The sequence below is a fragment of the Thalassophryne amazonica genome, chromosome 14 (genome assembly GCF_902500255.1).
Source record: "Thalassophryne amazonica chromosome 14, fThaAma1.1, whole genome shotgun sequence".
NCBI classification, from domain to species: Eukaryota; Metazoa; Chordata; class Actinopteri; order Batrachoidiformes; family Batrachoididae; genus Thalassophryne; species Thalassophryne amazonica.
The window spans coordinates 2560062-2583048 of record NC_047116.1 but is presented as its reverse complement, the minus strand read 5'-3'; the positions used below and the strand labels follow the sequence as shown (position 1 = coordinate 2583048).

Genomic DNA, 22987 nt, shown 5'->3' with positions numbered 1-22987 from the left:
CAGCTGCACTTGAAGCTAGAATTTAAATACTTTGCTGATTGTTTTCTGTTTTGTAGTGAGGTGTACACGGCTAAAGTAGGTGACGGTGGACATGCAGGTAGAACATGTAGATGTGTAAGATGCAAGTTAGGCTAGTTAATGGAGACAATAGCATGGTGCACAGAGCGTACCCTTGGACATGCACGTGTGTGAGGGGGAGATCTGCTCATCACTCAGTCAGGTTCATTTTGTTCTAGAAAACACATTTGAAATTATTTACACCATTTGACTTTACATTTGCTTCTTTTTTTTGAGTCTGAGTAACAATGATGTAGCGTTGCATCACCTGCTCTGATAGCCTATCCTTGAACATTAACAAGTGTTTTGACCTAAAAATTTGTTATGTTTTACATCCATTTTCAGATGGATTTTTGTTTCCAGATTCACAACATCCCATCATTTTGAGACTTTTTAGAGAGTAAAACCATGAATCCAACAACCTGCTGTGTTAGGATGTTTGTGATTTACAGTGTGATCAACACGCCATCACACTGGGGTCGGTCAAAATCTGCGAGAGGTGACACTGAATGTCACCTCTCAGTCGGCGCTCTAAGTTCTTTAGAATACTGCTAGCAAACTGAGGATACACGGTTTTACTGATACAAAGGGTTCATCAGCTTCTCGTTTTTATTTTTGTGTTTGTGTCAAAAGTCTTTATTTTCTTTAGAATTACAATTCCTGATCTAAAATCCTTCTCTTGAACTTATCCAGATGCCCCTGATCCACCAGTGGATGTGGAGACACACAACCCCACATGCAGCACCGTCACGCTGACCTGGAAGCCGCCGATGTATGACGGCGGAACCAAGATCATGGGCTACATCCTGGAGAAGCAGCTGAAAGGCGATGACAAGTGGCAGCGGTGCAACGACTTCCTGGTTCCTGTCCTGTCCTACACCGTCCGCGACCTGACCGAGGCCAAGAGCTACACCTTCAGAGTCAAGGCTGAGAACTCCGCCGGGATCAGCGAGCCATCCCGCAACACCCCGTTTGTCAAGGTTGCCGACACCATTGGTAGGAACACACTGGTGCTATCTGTCCTCCGTGTCTGTGAGCCATTAAAGATGTGACTTTGTTTTGAAGACTCAAGGCGACCTCTATTTGCTTGTTGAAAAAGGCAGATTTTGCCTCATTATTGTGGTCTTAATTTTATGGTGTTCTCTCTCTCAGATCCTCCAAAGGTTTTCCTGAGCGGCAGCCTGCAGTCCGGTCTGAGTGTGAAGCGAGGCTGCGAGATTTGCCTGGATGCCAACATTTCCGGTGCGCCGTACCCTGAGATCACCTGGTACTGGAACAAGCGAGTTATCTCGCCCGAGTCACTTCGCAGGAGGCCTGAAAAACCCCTGAAGAAGAAAGTGGAAAAGAAGGAGGTGGAGAAGAAGGAGGAGGCAGAGGGAGAGAAGAAGGAGGGAGAGGTGAAGGAAGAAGAAAAAAAAGAGGAGAAAAAGGCTGAACCTGAGCCAGAGGAGGAGGAGCCTGACTACCCAACCCTCAATGAGCGTGCATCCATTGACAACATTCGGAGGGGCGTGTCCTCCCTTGTGATCAAGGACTCTGTCCGGCCCGACCACGGCGTTTACACGGTGAAGGTCAAGAATGACCACGGTGTCGCCTCAGCAACCTGTGAGGTCAACGTGCTCGGTGAGATGACGTCTTCAGTCCACATTTAAGTCACATAGTTATGTTTGTAGTCTTCCAGATGAAACGTTTTGTCGCTGAATTATAAAAACAGTAAGGATTCATGATGCTCAAAAGAATGCTTCCGTTTGCAGACACTCCTGGGCCACCGGTGAACGTCCGATTCGAGGAGGTGAGGAAGAACTCTGTGATCTGTAAGTGGGATCCTCCCCTGGACGATGGAGGCAGTGAGATCTTGAACTACACACTGGAGAAGAAGGACAACTCCAGCTGGAGATCGGCTTCAGCTGTGTCACTTCCACGCGAAGGATGCCACTACCTGGTGCCAAAAACTCATTGAGAAGAAGGAGTACATCTTCAGAGTTGTAGCTGAAAACACTTGGTCCCGGAACACCGTGCATCTCCAAACCTCGGATTCGCCAAGAACCCATTTGGTATGAAGAAAACTAAGAAAAGAAAACATTCTTAGGTTTTCATAGCTTCAAGGAACTCAGAACACAGTTACAGATTCAGAAAAAGTGAGAGACACCAGAATCCACCAGAGCAACCACAAAGAGCCACCAGAAGACCCATAATAACTAAATCCTGACTTTAAATAATAATAAATGTGACGGTTTGCAAGTTATAGGAAACACTTTAGGAACAGAGTAAACCTGGACCCAGAGACAGTGGACCACAGGCCGGCACGTAAGGCTCCATCAGCATTTGCTACCAAACCTTAGAATCTGGTCTTAGTGGAGCAGATACCATCAGTTTTACAGTAAAATTGTGCAAATGCTGATACAAGTGGTGATGGTCTAGTGGTTAAGTGTTGGGCTTCAAACCAGAGGATCCTAATTTCAAACAGCAGCCTGACTGGAAAATCACTAAGGGCCCTTGTGAAAGCTCCTTAATCCCTTAGTTGCTCCTGGTGTGCAGTGAGTGCCTTGCATGGCAGCACCCTGACATCATGTGAGGCATTATTGTAAAGCACTTTGAGCATCTGATGTAGATTGGAAAAAAGTGCTATGTAAATGCAGTCCATTACAAGTGCCAAATTTGTCATGATGATTCTCACCAAATCTGGTTGATTGGCCACTTGAAAATCCAAGGTGGGCCCATTTTTCAAGATGGCCACTTTAATCTGAGAGGGTGTCGAATTTCACAATGGCTGCCACATTAACCCCAAAATCATTTTTTTCTCTCAGAGATGCTGTTACTTGTTTGACTTGTGTGGTTTTGGTGTCAAATTGCAGGTTTTCAGGCATGTGGATTCAATTTTTCCTGTTCCAACAACAATTTGACACTCTTAGCTACAGTATATACGCAAGATAACAGGACGATATAATCAACATTAAACACCTTTTAATCGGCCGACACTTTCAAAGTGTGCTGGGTGGAAACCATTAAGACTAAATGGAACAAACATAATGTGACACATAAACAAAATAAAACATAATAAATAGCAAGTAAAACATAACAAAATGGAATTTGAGATCAAGCTCATTTCTAATCGATCAAATATGAAAATTTCTATTCAAAACTAATTTTCAGTAGGTCGCCATCTTGAATTTTCAAGTGGCCAGTTGACGCTGCAAAATGTCATGAGAACCGGCACGTCCGATGTTGGCGTTTGTTCCACCATCACCTCAATTTTTCCGTGATCTGCTCCGTTATCTCACATTCACATGACAAAAGGATACGATCGATTGTCCTGTTTTTGGTTAGAACTCTGCGTCGGCCGCGGCACATTAATCAAATCAATCTTATTGATCTTACCAATGTTTGTGCATTTCCTCCTGAAAACTGTGTCACTGCTCACTGATTTAGTCGGAGGTAGTTTGTTTCTTTATAATGTGGAGACAGCTTTGGTGAGACACCTTAACAAACAACAGGACGAATTTCAGGCCGTTACCCGCCTCATTAGCTGAACACCAGCAGCAGCGTCAGTTAGACTTCAGATCTTTAAAGATGACCTCAGTGTTTACTTCAGACCTCAATCACCACTTTTGTTCTTGTGTCAGAACCTCCCGAGGCTCCAGATAAGCCGCAGGTGACTGACGTTACAGCAGCCAGCATGCTGGGTCAAATGGAACGAGCCCAACGACACGGCAGCCCCATCGTGGGTTACTGGGTGGAACGGCGGGAAATCAACAGCTCGCACTGGGCACGCGCCAGCCGGTGAGTGAACGTGGTGTCACAAATAATTCAGGGTCCTGTTTTAATGCAAAACCCTCGAATACTGCCACGGGTCTTTAGAACAGCTGGTCTGGTTCTGAATGCTGTCCTCTGGTCTGCACTGCAGGAACATGGCTCCTGACACTCAGATGAACGTTGAAGGTCTGCTGGACGGGCTGACCTACATCTTCAGGGTGGCAGCGGAAAACCAGGCGGGTCCAGGAAAATTCAGTCCTCCCTCCGAGCCCAAGAAAGCTCAGGCCCCGATCTGTACGTAAAGTCTTTAAGACAATCAGATTCTCCACAGCTCCTAAATACAAGCATGTTTTATATTTTCTCATCACGTCTGCGGGATCTGATTTTAACGGATCAACAAGCACGTTTGCCAACTCTAAAAGGGACTGGGCTACAAAGACCGGATCCAGGTCTAAGTTCAGTGCCTGATTTTGGTTTTGATTTTGATCCACTGAGGTCAGAGTTGAATTCAGTGTTGTCATGAACATGATGCAGAGTTGTGGAAAAGGATGTGAGCCGGGACACTAATGGCATGTGTTAATCCTGCAGTACTTCCTGGACCTCCAGTGGTCCGGGTGGCAACCACCACTGACCACTCCATCGATGTGGAGTGGGACCCACCAGCTGACACCGGGGGTGGAGAAATCCTGGGATATCATGTGGATAAGGTCAGATCTCTCTGCCAATCCTCTTACTCATATCTGCAACATTTTTAGCCTTTCTAACTTCAGAAATGCACCAGATAGGGTTCTGTGTCATGCTGGACTGACCCCCGTTCAGTATGTTTGCTCTGAAGGTTCAGCAGCGTGGTCTCCTCCTGAGCAGAACATTAAACCAGCTTCATCAAGTCTACAGGAGGAAAAACAGATTCATTATTGACAGAAATATGAAACGGTGAACTGTTTGTGTGATAGAGTAGGACACTCTGGAGGGTTACTGCTGATCTGATAGCTTCCTTTGACAGAGAGAGAGAGAAGGGCACAAAGTAGGGATGTCCCGATCCGATCACGTGATCGGAAATCGGGCCCAATCACGTGGTTTCAGACTTGATGGAAATTGGACGTTGCCTCCCGATCAGGAATCCAATATAGATTTTATCCTCATTATTTTGATCAGCACTATTTCAGGCTCATTGTTGCAGATTAATGGGCCTTTCACACGTCAGAAGCGTCAGAGGCGTGAGACGCGTTGCTTTTTAGAGGCATCAGAAGCTTTAGCTCGGCTTTTGACACAACACGACGCTTCTGACGGGAGCGCGCATTGCCACTTGTCGGCAGGCTGACGCAGTCAAAGTTCAACCCAATCTTTTTTTTTTTTTAATTGAACAAAAGAAAAAACATCAGTTCAACCTGACAGAGGTGGGGGAGTTACGTGCACAAAGTTTTCTTTGGCAGAACTGCTGTTGGTGTGTTTACGCGCTCAGCCTGAAGCGAGAGATGGTGTGCACGTTCACTGCGCTGCTCTGAACTTGTTGAACACTGATAAAGCATCAGGGACACACTGAGGACTGTCCGGACGCAAGTGTAAGTTGTTTTTTTTCCTTTGACTTTTCAAGTTGACTTTTGAACTTTTGACACTCTGAGCTGTGACGTAGCTTCGTGCTGTCCAATAGGAATGATGCGTCGGGCCAAAACACGGAAGACTAGTGGCAGAAACCACTGATCTGTACAAATGGTAAATGGACTGCATTTATATAGCGCTTTTCCATCTGCATCAGACGCTCAAAGCACTTTACAATTATGCCTCACATTCACCCCGATGTCAGGGTGCTGCCATACAAGGTGCTCACTACACACCGGGAGCAATAGGGGATTAAAGACCTTGCCCAAGGGCCCTTAGTGATTTTCCAGTCAGGCAGGGATTTGAACCGAGGATCAGTGCAGAAACCACGTGTCTGAAGAAAAATCCTTGGAAATGTTTTTTGTTGTTGTTTGATTACTGTTTACAAAAGTTTAGAACACTTGTAATTAAAATAGCTAAATCAATAAATGGTTCTTTAGAAACGTTTCATCTATAAATTAAAACCACCTGTTATTTCAGATTAGATCATTTCTTGTTTAACATACAAAACCTTGGACATTTTATTTTTAAATAAATAAAATAACGTGGAAATTTGTACATTTTTTAAGTCTGGTAGATTATTACTTGATTGTTCAAGCTACGTCAAGGAGAAGTGCACTGTTTAAGTGATAAATAATAAAATAAGGTGATTAAAATGAAATTATTATATATTTAGCATTTGTTCATTGTTCATTCAGTTTTTTAAAGTATCGGATCGGGACTCGGTATCGGCAGATACTCAAAATCAGATGACTCGGAATCGGATCGGGGCCAAAAAAAAACCTGATTGGGACATCCCTAGCACGAAGAGAGAGTTGCCCAGTTCTGGATCACCTTTTATAAAGTCCCGCTATACGGAGCCATAATGCAGCTGAATGTCCTTTAATTGTGTATTGTTGTATTGTGTATTTGGATGTTGTCTAGCTGAAGAAGTCTGGATGGTGTAGCGCTTCTACTTAAAGTGTGAAGCCACATTATGTGTGGTGCAAACATTTGCCAGAAATGGATCACTTTGCCCGGTTCTGGATCACGACACTCTGTGTCACTTTGGGTTCATTCCTGGCATCTGGCTGGAGCCCTTCTAATACAGAATGATACACACTGTGCCCACGAATGTGTTCTGAACATAAAATGATATAAATTATACTTATTAAATGAGAATTTACTTAGTTTCGAAAGGCGCCGTTATACGTTTTTACGAGCAAAAAATGAAGTGTGGAGGTGAGATTTCTCCCGAATTAAAAAGTAAAAGCCCCCACATTCATGTCCATTCGTGATGTTGAGATGAGCCCCAAAGTCCACATGGATCACAAGTACAGACACGAGGCTGCTGCTTCAGTGATCCACAACCGGCACGTTTCACGTCGGAGATAAACAGCACGCCTTACACACTGACATTTCTACCCAAGTAAGTAAGTATTTTCCCACTCTAGAACCAAAACACACCGAACGGCTAACTCACCTTGCTACGTTTTAGAGATCGTTACTTTCAAACTTGCAGAATGAGTGAGTCAGAAAAGCGTGCACACCGCAGACACCGGGATGTTTGGATTCCTCTGCTGATCACCAGGACGGCTGGATCCGGTCGAGCTTGTGGTCGTTTGTAGACAAAACATCAGTCTTTCCATTGGTACCAAGTATTATTATTCGTGCTGATTACGAGAAACGGCGGCGCAAAAACTACAGCAGTGATCCGGAACTGGGAAAGTGACTGTACCCTTGATTAATAAAGGTGGTCTACAAGATGGCTGGTTCTTACGCCAGTGTTTATTTTCAGTGGTACACAGGTATTTATAAGAAGGCATGTGGTCTGTTACAAAAACAAGAGATGATACAAACATTAGTAACATTATACAAATGTATAAAATGTAATGTAAAATATATATAAAAAGGCATAGGAAATAATAAATGTCAATTATATAGCATGAGAATGCAACCTTTTGGTTTTTGCTCCCATTTTGTATGAGATGAACTCAAAGATCATACACTTTTTCCACTACACAATATCACCCTTTCCCTCAAATATTGTTCACAAACCAGTCAAAATCTGTGATAGTGAGCACTTCTCCTTTGCTGAGATAATCCATCCCCCTCACAGGTGTGCCATATCAAGATGCTGATTAGACACCATGATTAGTGCACAGGTGTGCTTAGACTGCCCACAATAAAAGGCCCACTCCTGAAAGGTGCAGGTAATATCAACAGCACATGGCCACAGATGTTGCAGATTTGAGGGAGCGTGCAATTGGCATGCTGACAGCAGGAATGTCAACCAGAGCGTTGCTCGTGTATTGAATGTTCATGTCTCTACCATAGCCGTCTCCAAGGCGTTTCAGAGAATTTGGCAGTACATCCAACCAGCCTCACAACCGCAGACCAGTGGTAACCACACCAGCCCAGGACCTCCACATCCAGCATGTTCACCTCCAAGATCGTCTGAGACCAGCCACTCGGACAGCTGCTGAACCAATCGGTTTGCATAACCAAGAATTTCTGCACAAACTGTCAGAAACTGTCTCAGGGAAGCTCATCTGCATGCTCGTCGTCCTCATTGGGGTCTCGACCTGACTCCAGTTCGTCGTCGTAACTGACTTGAGTGGGCAAATGCTCACTTCGCTGGCGTTGGCACGGTTGGAGAGGTGTTCTCTTCACGGATGATGCGAAGGAGATGTGTTGCACTGCATGAGGCAAATGGTGGTCACACCAGATACTGACTGGTATCCCCCCCCAATAAAACAAACTGCACCTTTCAGAGTGGCCTTTTATGGTGGGCAGTCTAAGGCACACCTGTGCACTAATGCATGGTGTCTAATCAGCATCTGGTATGGCACACCTGTGAGGTGGGATGGGTTATCTCAGCAAAGGAGAAGTGCTCACTATCACAGATTTAGACTGGTTTGTGAACAATATTTGAGGGAAATGGTGATATTGTGTAGTGGAAAAAGTTTTAGAGTCGTTGAGTTAATCTCATACAAAATGGGAGCAAAACCAAAAGTGTTGCCTTTATATTTTGTTGAGTATATAAAGGGAAATTCAACTAAGGTCCAAGAACATAAGGGTTAATTTAGGAATATGGGATTTCAGCAAGATAGGATGGCCTTCTGGCTCCCTCTAGTGGCCACAGACCGCAATTATACCATACGGGAGGAGGACACGTGATGGCCACACGCAGCTCGTGCCAGGTGCATAATAGCCTCACATACTGTGTCTGTGGTGCAACACGGGGTTATAACCATATGTAGCCACTGTAAAAGGAGTAAATATCTACAGGATAGCATCCTACCACATGGATTACAGCTCCTAAACTACTAATTACACGGTCCCAGGTGTCTTATTAAAACTTCTACAACTATCCACAGAATATTCCAACATGCACAGAAGGGGAATATAGTGGTATTAAACAATGCATAAAATGGTATAATACACATGTGAACTGTAGAAACACGCATTCGCACTTACTTTCGATCATGCACGCACACGGAGAACAGCCATCATGTCAGTAAAACTAAAACAACACATGCGCTCAAACGGAAGTGACATCACACTCTGTAACTTACAAAATAAAACAGAAAATAGAAGACTTTCCCACAGTTTGTCTTTCCTCAGGGTCTCAAGTCACATATCTAAACTCAACACCATGAGCTCATTTTATTTGAATATCTGATTTTAACTCATAAATGTACATCATCACAAGAGAGAATCTCCAAACGAAAATCGAACCTAAAACATTAAATCCAGAAAAACAATCACAATGTCTCACAGTGATAGTTCTGTGTTGGTCCTCAGGTTCTGGCTGGAAGCAAAGAGTGGTCCAGGTGTACTGAGCGTAGCTGGAAGAACCAGGCCTTCACAGTCTTTGGGGTCCGAGATGGAGCCAAGTACCAGGTCAGAGTTAGTGCCTGTAATGCTGCAGGAGAGGGACCGCCGGGATTGACCGGGACTGTGATCATCAGGAATCCTGCAGGTCAGCTGAGTTACAAAATAAAACTGTGGTTCCCCAAGACCTAAACTTCACCACTAAACAATAACCACTCTCCACTAACCACCAACCACTAACAATCAATCAATCAATCAACTTTTTTTTTATATAGCGCCAAATCACAACAAACAGTTGCCCCAAGGCGCTTTATATTGTAAGGCAAGGCCATACAATAATTATGAAAAACCCCAACGGTCAAAACGACCCCCTGTGAGCAAGCACTTGGCAACAGTGGGAAGGAAAAACTCCCTCTTAACAGGAAGAAACCTCCAGCAGAACCAGGCTCAGGGAGGGGCAGTCTTCTGCTGAGACTGGTTGGGGCTGAGGGAAAGAACCAGGAAAAAGACATGCTGTGGAGGGGGGCAGAGATCGATCACTAATGATTAAATGCGGAGTGATGCATACAGAACAAAAAGAGAAAGAAACAGTGCATCATGGGAACCCCCCCACAGTCTACGTCTAAAGCAGCATAACCAAGGGATAGTCCAGGGTCACCCGATCCAGCCCTAACTATAAGCCTTAGCGAAAAGGAAAGTTTTAAGCCTAATCTTAAAAGTAGAGAGGGTATCTGTCCTCCCTGATCTGAATTGGGAGCTGGTTCCACAGGAGAGGAGCCTGAAAGCTGAAGGCTCTGCCTCCATTCTACTCTTACAAACCCTAGGAACTACAAGTAAGCCTGCAGTCTGAGAGCGAAGCGCTCTATTAGGGTGATATGGTACTATGAGGTCCCTAAGATAAGATGGGACCTGATTATTCAAAACCTTATAAGTAAGAAGAAGAATTTTAAATTCTATTCTAGAATTAACAGGAAGCCAATGAAGAGAGGCCAACACGGGTGAGATATGCTCTCTCCTGCTAGTCCCCGTCAGTACTCTAGCTGCAGCATTTTGAATTAACTGAAGGCTTTTTAGGGAACTTTTAGGACAACCTGATAATAAAGAATTACAATAGTCCAGCCTAGAGGAAATAAATGCATGAATTAGTTTTTCAGCATCACTCTGAGACAAGACCTTTCTGATTTTAGAGATATTGCGTAAATGCAAAAAGGCAGTCCTACATATTTGTTTAATATGCGCTTTGAATGACATATCCTGATCAAAAATGACTCCAAGATTTCTCACAGTATTACTAGAGGTCAGGGAAATGCCATCCAGAGTAAAGATCTGGTTAGACACCATGCTTCTAAGATTTGTGGGGCCAAGTACAATAACTTCAGTTTTATCTGAGTTTAAAAGCAGGAAATAGAGGTCATCCATGTCTTTATGTCTGTAAGACAATCCTGCAGTTTAGCTAATTGGTGTGTGTCCTCTGGCTTCATGGATAGATAAGCTGGGTATCATCTGCGTAACAATGAAAATTTAAGCAATACCGTCTAATATACTGCCTAAGGGAAGCATGTATAAAGTGAATAAAATTGGTCCTAGCACAGAACCTTGTGGAACTCCATAATTAACTTTAGTCTGTGAAGAAGATTCCCCATTTACATGAACAAACTGTATCTATTAGACAAATATGATTCAAACCACCGCAGCGCAGTGCCTTTAATACCTATGACATGCTCTAATCTCTGTAATAAAATTTTATGGTCAACAGTATCAAAAGCAGCACTGAGGTCCAACAGAACAAGCCACAGAGATAAGTCCACTGTCCGAAGCCATAAGAAGATCATTTGTAACCTTCACTAATGCTGTTTCTGTACTATGATGAATTCTAAAACCTGACTGAACCTCTTCAAATAGACCATTCCTCTGCAGGTGATCAGTTAGCTGTTTTACAACTACCCTCTCAAGAATCGTTGAGAGAAAGGAAGGTTGGAGATTGGCCTATAATTAGCTAAAATAGCTGGGTCAAGTGATGGCTTTTTAAGTAATGGTTTAATTACTGCCACCTTAAAAGCCTGTGGTACATAGCCAACTAATAAAGATAGATTGATCATATTTAAGATCGAAGCATTAAATAATGGTAGGGCTTCCTTGAGCAGCCTGGTAGGAATGGGGTCTAATAAACATGTTGATGGTTTGGATGAAGTAACTAATGAAAATAACTCAGACAGAACAATCGGAGAGAAAGAGTCTAACCAATACCGGCATCACTGAAAGCAGCCAAAGATAACGATACATCTTTGGGATGGTTATGAGTAATTTTTTCTCTAATAGTCAAAATTTTGTTAGCAAAGAAAGTCATGAAGTCATTACTAGTTAAAGTTAATGGAATACTCAGCTCAATAGAGCTCTGACTCTTTGTCAGCCTGGCTACAGTGCTGACAAGAACATGGGGTTGTTCTTATTTTCTTCAATTAGTGATGAGTAGAAAAGATGTCCTAGCTTACGGAGGGCTTTTTTTATAGAGCCACAAACTCTTTTTCCAGGCTAAGTGAAGAGCTTCTAAATTAGTGAGACGCCATTTCCTCTCCAACTTACGGGTTATCTGCTTTAAGCTACGAGTTTGTGAGTTATACCACGAGTCAGACACTTCTGATTTAAAGCTCTCTTTTTCAGAGGAGCTACAGCATCCAAAGTTTGTCTTCAATGAGGATGTAAAACTATTGACGAGATACTCTAACTACCCTTACAGAGTTTAGGTAGCTACTCTGCTCTGTGTTGGTATATGACAATAGAGAACATAAAGAAGGAATTCATATCCTTAAACCTAGTTACAAGCGCTTTCTGAAGACTCTAGTGTAATGAAACTTATTCCCCACTGCTGGGTAGTCCATCAGGGTAAATGTAATGTTATTAAAAAATGATCAGACAGAAGGAGTTTTCAGGGAATACCTGTTAAGTCCTTCTATTCCATACCATAAGTCAAAACAAGATCTAAGATATGATTAAAGTGGTGGGTGGACTCATTTACTTTTTGAGCAAAGCCACTAGAGTCTTAATAGATTAAATGCAGTGTTGAGGCTGTCATTCTCAGCATCTTGTGTGGATGTTAAAATCGCCCACTATAATTTATCTTATCTGAGCTAAGCACTAAGTCAGACAAAAGGTCTGAAAATTCACAGAGAAACTCACAGTAACACCAGGTTGGACGATAGATATACAAATAAAACTGGTTTTGGGACTTCCAATTGGATGAAAAGACTAAGAGACAAGCTTTCAAATGAATTAAAGCTCTGTCTAGGTTTTTGATTAATTAATACTGGATGGAAGATTGCTGCTAATCCTCCGCCCCGGCCCGTGACTAACAGCATTCTGACAGTTAGTGTGACTCGGGGGTGTTGACTCTTTAAACTAACATATTCATCCTCTGTAACCAGGTTTCTGTTAGGCAGAATAAATCAATACGTTGATCAATTATTATATCATTTACCAACAGTGACTTAGAAGAGAGAGAGACCTAATGTTTAAGAGACCCATTTAACTGTTTAGTAGTCTGTGGTGCAGGTTTGAAGGTGCTATATATTTTTCTTTTTGAATTTTTTTGCTTAAATGATATTTTGCTGGTTATTGGTTACAAGTCACCACTAACCACTCTCACCACCAACCACTCTCCACTAACCACTCACTACCAACCACTAACCACTCACTACCACCACTAACCACTCACCACTACCACTCACTACCAACCACTAACAAGTCACCACTAACCACTCACCACCAACCACTCTCCACTAACCACTCACTACCAACCACTAACCACTCTCCACTAACCACTCACCACCAACCACTCTCCACTAACCCTCACCACTAACCACTCACCACCAACCACTCTCCACTAACCCTCACCACTAACCACTCACCACCACCACTCACCACTAACCACTCACTACCAACCACTAACCATCACCACTAACCACTCACCACCACCACTCTCCACTAACCCTCACCACTAACCACTCACTACCATCCACTCACTACCAACCACTCACCACTACCACTCGCTACCAACCACTACCCACTCATCACTAACCCTCACCACTAACCAATCACCACTAACCCCTCATCACTAACCACTCACCACTAACCACTCACTATCACCACTAAACCACCACCACTAACCATTCACCACTAACCACTCTCCACTAACCACTCTCCCACTAACCCTCACCACTCACCACTCTCCACTAACCATTCACACCACTAACCACTCTCCACTACCACTCACCCACCAACCACTCCTCCACTAACCACTCACCACCAACCACTCTCCACTAACCACTCACTACCAACCACTAACCATTCACCACTAACCACTCACCACCAACCCTCACCACTAACCACTCTCCACTAACCATTCACCACTAACCACTCACCACCAACCACTCTCCACTAACCACTCACCACCAACCACTAACCACTCACCACTAACCACTCACCACCAACCACTCTCCACTAACCCTCACCACTAACCTCTCACCACCAACCACTCACCACTAACCACTCACTACCAACCACTCTCCACTAACCACTCACTACCAACCACTAACCACTCACCACTAACCCTCACCACTAACCCCTCACCACTAACCCCTCACCACTAACCACTCACCACTAACCACTAACCACTCACCACTAACCATTCACCACTAACCACTCACCACTAACCCTCACCACTCACCACTCTCCACTAACCATTCACCACTAACCACTCACTACCAACCACTAACCATTCACCACTAACCCTCACCACTCACCACTAACCAATCACCACTCACCACTAACCACTCACTACCAACCACTAACCACTCACCACCAACCATTCACCACTAACCCTCACCACTAACCACTCACCACTAACCATTCACCACTAACCCTCACCACTAACCATTAAACATTCACCACTCACCACTAACCAATCACCACTAACCCTCACCACTAACCACTCACCACTAACCACTCACTACCAACCACTCACCACTCTCCACTAACCATTCACCACTAACCACTCTCCACTAACCCTCACCACTAACCACTAACCACTCACCACTAATTCTCACCACTATCCCTCACAGTGGTGGGCACAGCTAACCAAAAGTTAGCTTTGATAACCGCTAATCAGCTAACTGAAAAGTTAACTTTTATAAGGCTAAACCGATAAACCACGAAAAAATTTAGCAGACACTATAGCTAACCGCTAACTTTCAGTATTGTCTCCAGTACACTCTCAGCTACTGACAAGTTGGTTTTGAGTTTAAGCACTGCCAGCGCTTCTGATTAGAGTCAAATATGATCACAAACCCAACAAAACCAATAAGTCAGCACTTCTGTCTTTGTGTGCTGTGCCCACTGCTGTAAGGAAGAGTCATTTACATTCACAGCATACGGTTATGTTCCTTTTTGTAAAATCAAGGAGCACAGAGCGTCTGTCAGTGCAGCTGCCAGATGCGTAAGGACAACGCAGTCCTCAAATCCAGCTCTGTCAGTGCTCAAGGTCTTTGAAATTGCTGAAGAATGAAGGGGTATCACTTCTGGGACGGCTGTCAACCACCGAGTGTTGCTGGAAATCCAATGCTTACCATAATCTAACCCTGAATACAAACACAATAGCCTTAAAATCATTTCTTTCTGGTTCACCATACTTACGATGTCAAGAACTTTTGCATGCATGGCGTAAACTCTTGCTCCTGGCTTTTTTTAATTGAATGATTGTATATTTCCCTCTACAGTACTCCCAGTGATTGATTTGGACCTGTCCGTCAAGGGTGGTGTACTGATTAGAGCCGGAGAGACTCTCAGGATACCTGCAGTTGTCACTGGTAAACCCTACCCTTGTATAACCTGGACAAAGGACGACAGGAGGCCTGACAAGGACCGTGTGGAGATCATCACAGAGGGCAACACCAGCATTCTTTCTATCGAAAATGTCCAGAGGAAAGACTGTGGCAAATTCCAGATCTCTGCCTGCAACCCCAGTGGCACCAAGTGTGCCTGGTCCAGAGTGGAGGTTGTGGGGTGAGTTCACATGGTCCCGTTTCTGCATGTGTGTTTGATAAAGATGAACTTTTATTTCTTACATTTATAGAAATTCAACCACCACTGTCACTTAAAAAATGTTGATATGATATTTTTGTAGAAAGGTGGCTGGTGGTTGATGATTCTTTTGTCCATATTTCAAGTTTATTTGCGGCTTCCTTTAAACACTTTCAAATTTTAAATTCAGTGTTCATAACAGAATACACAAATTAAGACTTCTTTCCTTCCTAGATGTCCCTGGACCAGTCACTCAGCTAAAGCCTGTGGTCATCACTCGCAAAATGATATTCCTGAACTGGGATGACCCAGTAGAACGTCGGAGGTAGTGAGCTAACGGGCTTCCTAGTAGAGCGACGAGATCCCAGAGACAAACATGGAGGCAGCCTGTTGAAACTATCTCGTCCAAGTGCGAGTGCGGCGGCATCACCGAGGGCCAGGACTACATGTTCCGTGTCATGGCCAAGAACAAGTATGGCTTGGGTACACCAGTTGAAGTGGGACCCTACAAGGCTGTGGACCCGCATGTAAGAAATTAATCCTTTCTATACTGTAAAACATTTGGTTCCCAAACATTTTAGGAACAGGTCAAGTTTCAGTTTTGATTAAAGGCCTTCCCCAAGGGCCCTTAGTGATTTTCCAGTCAGGCGGGGATTTGAACCCATTATCTTCTGGACTCAAGCCCAACAACTTAACCACTAGACCATCACCTCCCCCAAATCAATGTAGTCTTTATTTACAGGCCCACCGGCATACCCTGAGAAGTTTAACTACAGTGAGCGCACCAAAAACTCCATTACAACTGACCTGGAAGCCTCCGCGGAATGATGGCGGCAGCCCTGTGATTGGATACTTTGTGGAGATGAAGCGACATGACAAACAGGCTTTCGAGCCCTGCAACACTGAGATCTGCACGGACCTGACCATGACGGTGGAGGGCCTGGAGGACGCCTGGATGTACGAGTTCAGGATCAAATCTGTCAACAGCCTGGGAGAGAGTGAGCCGTCCATCCCGCTGGCTGTGGTCATCCAAGACGATGAAGTAAAACAGAGCAGTGGAGAACACATTTCTTGTGTGTATTATTTGAGAGGATTATTTCAGAGTGTTGGTGTATCAGGCTTTGGGCCTTTGGGCGTTGTTTTGGGTTTGTTTGTGTTTAATGTGTTCACTTGCTGTTCTGTGTTTTACTCAGTGCATCCGGAAATTCACATGCTGACGCACTTTAAGGGTGACTCCATTACTGTGAGGAAAGGTGAATCCATTGACATTCCTGCTGACGTACTGGGTCTCCCGATCCCTGAGATTGAGTGGTGCAAGGACGATGTGGTGATTGCCAAGTCCACTGACACCCTGCTGATGGGAAACAGAGGTGACAGGAAGGTTGAACTGCAAGACCAGGCTGTCTATTCCATCAGCCAGCAGGAAGGATCAGGCCAGCTACACAATCACAGCTTCCAACAACTCTGGCACAGCCAGACACACTGTGTATGTCATGGTCCTGGGTGAGTCCACTCTGAGAAACAAACCTGTCAGAGACTAAGCATCACACTCTGTACATAGCTCTCTGAAAGTCCACAAAGTCCCAACCATAAATAAATTAGAAAATCAAGTGTGCAAGAGAAGTAAGTCCTACTCGGTCCCTGAGGTCCATCAAGAGAACTGGTAAACACTGCAAATTCAGAAGCTGAGATTCTGAACAGTTTCACACATGGTTTGTCCTCACCAGGATTCTTAGTTACTGGATAATCACTCTTCATGTTTATATGGGATTTTTACAAACACAGCAGAGCAGGTAGCTCAGTGGATATGGAGTTGGAAAATCAATATGTAGACCTGGGTTTGAATCCCACTCATGCTGCGTGTCTGTATCTTTGGACAAGACACTTAATCTACATTGTCTCGACCCACCTGTAAATGTGTACCAATCTTGGCTGGGAAAGTAACCTGAGTTGGACCGGCATCCCATCCAGGTGGAGTCCCCGGCTCTCATTAACGTCACGCTAGGAAATCTGGAGATAAACGCCTGTACCAATGGGCCTCAGGACCTGTGTAGGACTTACTTTACAAACACCTCAACAGTGTTTACCTCAGACAAAATAAAGTCTCACTGAATCCCACTATGACTACTTGTAGACCCTAACACAAACTACAAATTTACAAAACATCTGAATCAACAAATTCTCTAACTTTTGGTAATGTGGTGTAGTCAGGACTGTCGATACAAGTTTTAGAATAAGTGCTAAACCACAGTCTGCACTGCCCTCAGACCGACCGCTGCCACCCAGGAATCTGACGGTATCCAACATCAAGGCGGACTCTTGTTACCTCCACTGGGATGCTCCATTAGATGATGGTGGAAGTGACTTGACCAACTATGTTGTTGAAAAGAAGGATCTGACTACAGAGGAAGGACAGGAAGCTGAGCCACAGTGGGTGGAAGTGTCCAAAACCGTCATTGACAGGAACTTTGGGGTCTGTAGTAACACTTGTAATCACAAAATGTTAACAAGCATTTAATGTCATCGATGACCTAATCTCCTTCCTCTTTATTTCTAGGTGTGGGATCTAGAAACCAATAGAAACTACATGTTCCGTGTACGAGCTGAGAACCGTTATGGAAGATCTGAACCCTGTACAACAGAGGAAGTCCAAATCAAAGACCCCTTGGCCCTTCCCGGTCCACCAGAGAAACCAGCCATTAGAGAGTGCTCCAGGATTTCCATGACCGTGACCTGGGAGCCTCCCAGGGAAAGTGGAGGTTCTCCAATTATTGGCTACTGGCTTGAGAAGAGGGATAAAGGCACTGAATACTGGGCTAAAGTCAACAAGATGCCTGTCACCAAGAGAGGTGTGAAGGGCTGGGAGTATCAGGTGAGCTACAAGAACAGGGTTCCTGACCCATTTTTAAAATCCATCAAACTGAAAGAATAGGAACTATGAAGACTTGAAGAGTCCTTGCTGACTTTTAGAAAGGAGAGGTTTTTCTGAGCTTTTTGTTTAATTCAAAGTCCTTTGAAAACATTCCTGTTGGACGTCAAAAAAAGGGCTTTTGGAGATTTTCAGGAAAGTGCGTTTCACATGCACTTCCAAAGATTCTTCACAGAATTTGGTGAAAGTTCATCTAAAGTTTTTCAGAGATCGATTCCTTGGACACGGTGTTGGACATTAAGAATGAATGATTGATTTTGGTCTTTGTATTCCAGGCAACGCGTCTGAATGAAGGATCTGAATATGAATTCAGGGTTGCTGCTTGCAATTCTGCAGGAACTGGACCATTCAGTGGACCCTCTGACTCGGCATTTGCTGTCGACCCGATCAGTAAGTACCAGACTGTTAGCTAGTGTGTTTTTGTGGTGATTTGTCTGAATAAATCTGTTGATCCTTGAAATGTGGTTTTTGATAATAAAATTGTCCGTCCAGCCCCTCCCAGCATGCCTGATGCTCCTGTGGTGGTGGATAAGAGCAAGCACAGTGCAAACCTGTCTTGGAAGCCACCAGAGAGCGATGGAGGAAACCCTATCAGGGCTACATCATCGAGATCCAAGATGAGGTTCGTCTCGTTGGGTGAGGGTCAATGACCTTGATACCCTGCACCCTACAACTGAATTCACGGTGACAGGTCTCCGGAACTGAAGCGCTACCACTTCAGGATTGTTGCTGTTAATGCAATTGGAGAATCAGAGCCCAGCCCCCCCACCAGCGAGGTTCTGATCGAGGATGTACAGCGTATGTTCTGCTTGAAAATCCTACTCAAGTAAAAAACTGCTACCAATGAATTTGTACATCAACCTGTCTGTCGCACCTTCACAGTTGCACCTTCCATAACTATTGATGTAAGGGCTGAGGACCTGGTCTGTATCCCAGCTGGAGATCCGATCAGGATCCCTGCCACCATCACAGGTCGCCCTGTTCCCAAGGTGACCTGGGACTTGAAGGCAAAGCTAAATGTCACCAGAAGAACAAAGTGCACACGCTGCCTGTGGACTCGGAGGTGAGAACGCCACATTAAAAACACGTTTTACTGAAGAAAGGTGTGAGGATTTAGTCTGAAAAACAGCTAAATGGGTGAAAAGTTTGAATAGAATTGCTTTAAAGGGAAAATTTCTTTAAAAGGAAAAGTGAGTCAGAGAACCTCACACCTTCCAGTGTTATTGTGTGTTTCGGCCTGTTGTGACTCCAGGTTGAGTCCACGGACACCACGTCCACGGTGATCATTCCTGTCAGTCTGAGGAGCCACTCTGGACGTTACACCATCACCGCCAAGAACAAATCTGGACAGAAACATGTCAATGTCAGAGTCATTGTCTTGGGTGAGTAATTTAATTGACCTTCAAAGCTAAAAACCAGTTTTGAGGTCCATTAAACAATGTGGTGGTGATGTTTCTTCAGCAGCAGCATGATGGTGGATCATTGTCTTTGTGTTCCACACTTCTCAACGCTTCTTTGTCCTGCTGCAGATGTTCCTGGGCCTCCAAAGGACTTGAGGGTGACAGATGTCACCCGGTCCACCATGAGACTGTTCTGGAAATTGCCCGACACTGATGGAGGTGAGAGGATCAAGAGCTACTACATTGAAAAGAAAAGCGTCACTGACAAGGCCTGGACCAAGGTAAAACTTCAGGAAATCTGAATTTTATGTGCAAACTGTATCCACTCGTACACATCATCTTAACTTTGGAAGTTAGAAGTTTGTAGTTTCTCTTTTTGTGATTGGGTCTCAAAGCCCCAGTGGTCATCTGTTTTAGTTTCTATTTTATTAGATACTGCAATAAATTAATAATACAGTTTTTAGTTTTAGCTCAACTTGGAATAAAGGGGAAAAATGTGGCCTTGAACTGCCACTGGACCAAGCTGTTTGCAGGAGAACCAAATATATGTATGTATCTTCAACCTCTCCCTAACACATGCCATCATCCCCACCTGTCTGAAGGCCTCCACCGTCATTCCCATCCCCAAAAACCTGCCATAAACAGCCTGAGTGACGTCTGTAATCATGAAGTGTCTGGAGCGATCAGTCTCCCAGCACATCTGAGACGGCCTCCCTTGACCCTCATCAGTTTGCTTACAGGGCAAACTGGTCTACGGAGGATGCCATCGCCTTCACTCTCCACACAGCGCTGAGCCACCTGGAGAACAAGAAGAGCTATGTGAGGATGCTCTGCATGGACTACAGCTCAGCATTTAACACCATCATACCAAATACTCTCATCATCAAACTGCTGAAATTACAGATCCCCCTCCCCACCTGTAACTGGATTAAAACGTTTGACGAGCCACTCACAGTCTGTGAGACTCGGCCCCCACAACTCCTCCACACTCACACTCAGCACTGGTTCCCTTCAAGGCTGCGTCTTCAGCCCTCTACTCTACACCCTGTACACCTACAAATGCTCTCCAACCCACCCAACCAACCACATCATAAATATGCAGATGATACCACAGTGATTGGACTCATTTGCGATGGGGACCAACAGTGTACAGGGCTGAGGTGGAAGAACTGTCGCTCTGGTGCTCAGAGAGCAATCTGACTCTGAATGTAAGAACTCATTGTGGACTTCAGGAAGAACAGACAGGACCACACTCCCCCACCCCCCATAAATGGAGAACAGGTAGAAACTGTCCCCACCTTCAGATTTCTGGACCTCCAACATCAGGGTTCTGGTTAAGAAGGCTCAGCAGCAGCAACACTTCCAGCATGTCCTCAGGAAGAACAACCTGGACACGAAGCTGCTGCTGGCCTTCTATCACTCCTCTGTGGAAAGCGTACTGACATACTGTATGGGTGTGTGGTACGTGGGCTCCCCAGCCGAAGACAGGAAGGCGGTGCAGAGGGTCATAAACACTGCCCAAAAGATCATCAGCTGCCCTCACCACATCCTGATGCCTGAGGAGAACCAAGGCCATCACAGGAGACCTCACACACCCTGCCCACCCCGTTTGACCTGTTGCCCTCTGGGACATGCTACAGGTCAACAAAGTCTCAAACCAGCAGGCCGACAAACAGCTTCTTCCTCTGGACCGTACGTGCTGCAAACACCTGAGGGGACACACAACACACACACGCACGCACATGCATGCACGTACACAGGCGCACACACACACACACACACACACACACTCACCACAGACTTATTCCCATAAACACCCCCCCCCCCCCCCCCAGTATACAGCACATGTTTCAGTTTGTGCATATTGCACCTCACAGTGAATATTATAGCTCTTCATGTCTCTGTTTTTAGACAATCCCTTCTTGTTATTTGTTTATTTTTGTGGTGTACAGTACCTCTGCAGGAGCACCACCAGTCTTGTTATATCCCCCTGTAAAATGTCAATAAAGACTATTATATTCTAAAAAATAAAGTCCAAGTCTTTATAGTCCTGGTGCTTTGTGTCTTCCTGTCTGGTTGTCAGACTTGGACTCCAACCAGTGTCCTAAGGTGATCACTGGATATCTTTGGTCCCAGGTCTCTGTGGAGGATCCTTGGGTCCTGCTGGAATGACTTTGTGTCCAATGAACGGTGACTTGTTGAGACTCACATGAGGAAGATCACTGACACTGTGAGGGAACATCAGACACCACATTTAGTCCATGTGGGGAGTTTGTGTGGACACGGACACGTCCACATTTCACCTGGGTGCAGCAGATAGATAGGTACTTTGGAGAGGTGGGGATGGACCTGTTGTCTACCTGTGTCCCACTAAGTAACTAAGTGGTTGTTGCAGTATTAAACCTTCAGTGAGGAATTAAAGATGAACTGATCCATAAACCTGATCTTGATTGTTCCACTGACTGATGAATTCTTATATCTTCAGGTGAATGCAGCCTGTGCCAGTCAGGCTTTTGTGGTTCCTGGTCTGCTGGAGGGTCAGGACTACCTGTTCAGGGTTCGAGCTGAGAACAGACTGGGTTTTGGCCCATTTACAATCACGACAGAACCAGTCCGAGCCACAGACCCAATCTGTGAGAACACAGACACACACACAGACATATACACAAACAGACACATATACACACAGACACATATACACACACAGACACATATACACACAGACACAGACACATATACACAAACAGACACATACACACAGACACAGACACATATACACACAGACACACATATACACACACAGACACATATACACACACAACCACACACAGACACATATACACACAGACACACATATACACACACAGACACATATACACACAGACACACATATACACACACAGACACACACACAAACACATATACACACAGACACACATATACACACACAGACACATATACACAGACACACATATACACAGACACATATACATACACAGACACACACACAAACACATACACAAACAGACACATATACACACACAGACACATATACACACAGACACATATACACACACAGACACACATATACACACACAGACACATATACACAGACACACATATACACACAGACACACATATACACACAGACACACATATACACACACAGACACATATACACACACAGACACATATACACACACAGACACATATACACAGACACACATATACACACACAGACACATACACACACAGACACATATACACAGACACACATATACACACACAGACACATATACACAGACACGCATACACACAGACACACACACAGACACATATACACACACAGACACATATA

At 44.5% G+C, this 22987-nt stretch overlaps 1 protein-coding gene across 1 annotated transcript in view; it reads left to right on the top strand.

Annotated features, from left to right (window-relative positions):
* ttn.2 (titin, tandem duplicate 2) overlaps window positions 1-22987 on the top strand; it is a 472252-nt gene that overhangs the window by 282932 nt on the left and 166333 nt on the right. Inside the window, 30 exon segments of the mRNA XM_034187115.1 lie at window positions 751-1053; window positions 1210-1680; window positions 1812-2002; window positions 2004-2053; window positions 2055-2094; window positions 2096-2111; window positions 3681-3837; window positions 3962-4104; window positions 4399-4517; window positions 9196-9373; window positions 14997-15282; window positions 15518-15620; window positions 15622-15667; window positions 15670-15827; window positions 16030-16107; window positions 16109-16355; window positions 16494-16660; window positions 16662-16803; window positions 17568-17773; window positions 17858-18172; window positions 18505-18619; window positions 18722-18820; window positions 18823-18846; window positions 18849-18923; window positions 18926-19027; window positions 19112-19228; window positions 19231-19292; window positions 19482-19611; window positions 19759-19910; window positions 22115-22262. Of these exon segments, the coding sequence (XP_034043006.1) occupies window positions 751-1053; window positions 1210-1680; window positions 1812-2002; window positions 2004-2053; window positions 2055-2094; window positions 2096-2111; window positions 3681-3837; window positions 3962-4104; window positions 4399-4517; window positions 9196-9373; window positions 14997-15282; window positions 15518-15620; window positions 15622-15667; window positions 15670-15827; window positions 16030-16107; window positions 16109-16355; window positions 16494-16660; window positions 16662-16803; window positions 17568-17773; window positions 17858-18172; window positions 18505-18619; window positions 18722-18820; window positions 18823-18846; window positions 18849-18923; window positions 18926-19027; window positions 19112-19228; window positions 19231-19292; window positions 19482-19611; window positions 19759-19910; window positions 22115-22262 (4440 nt within the window).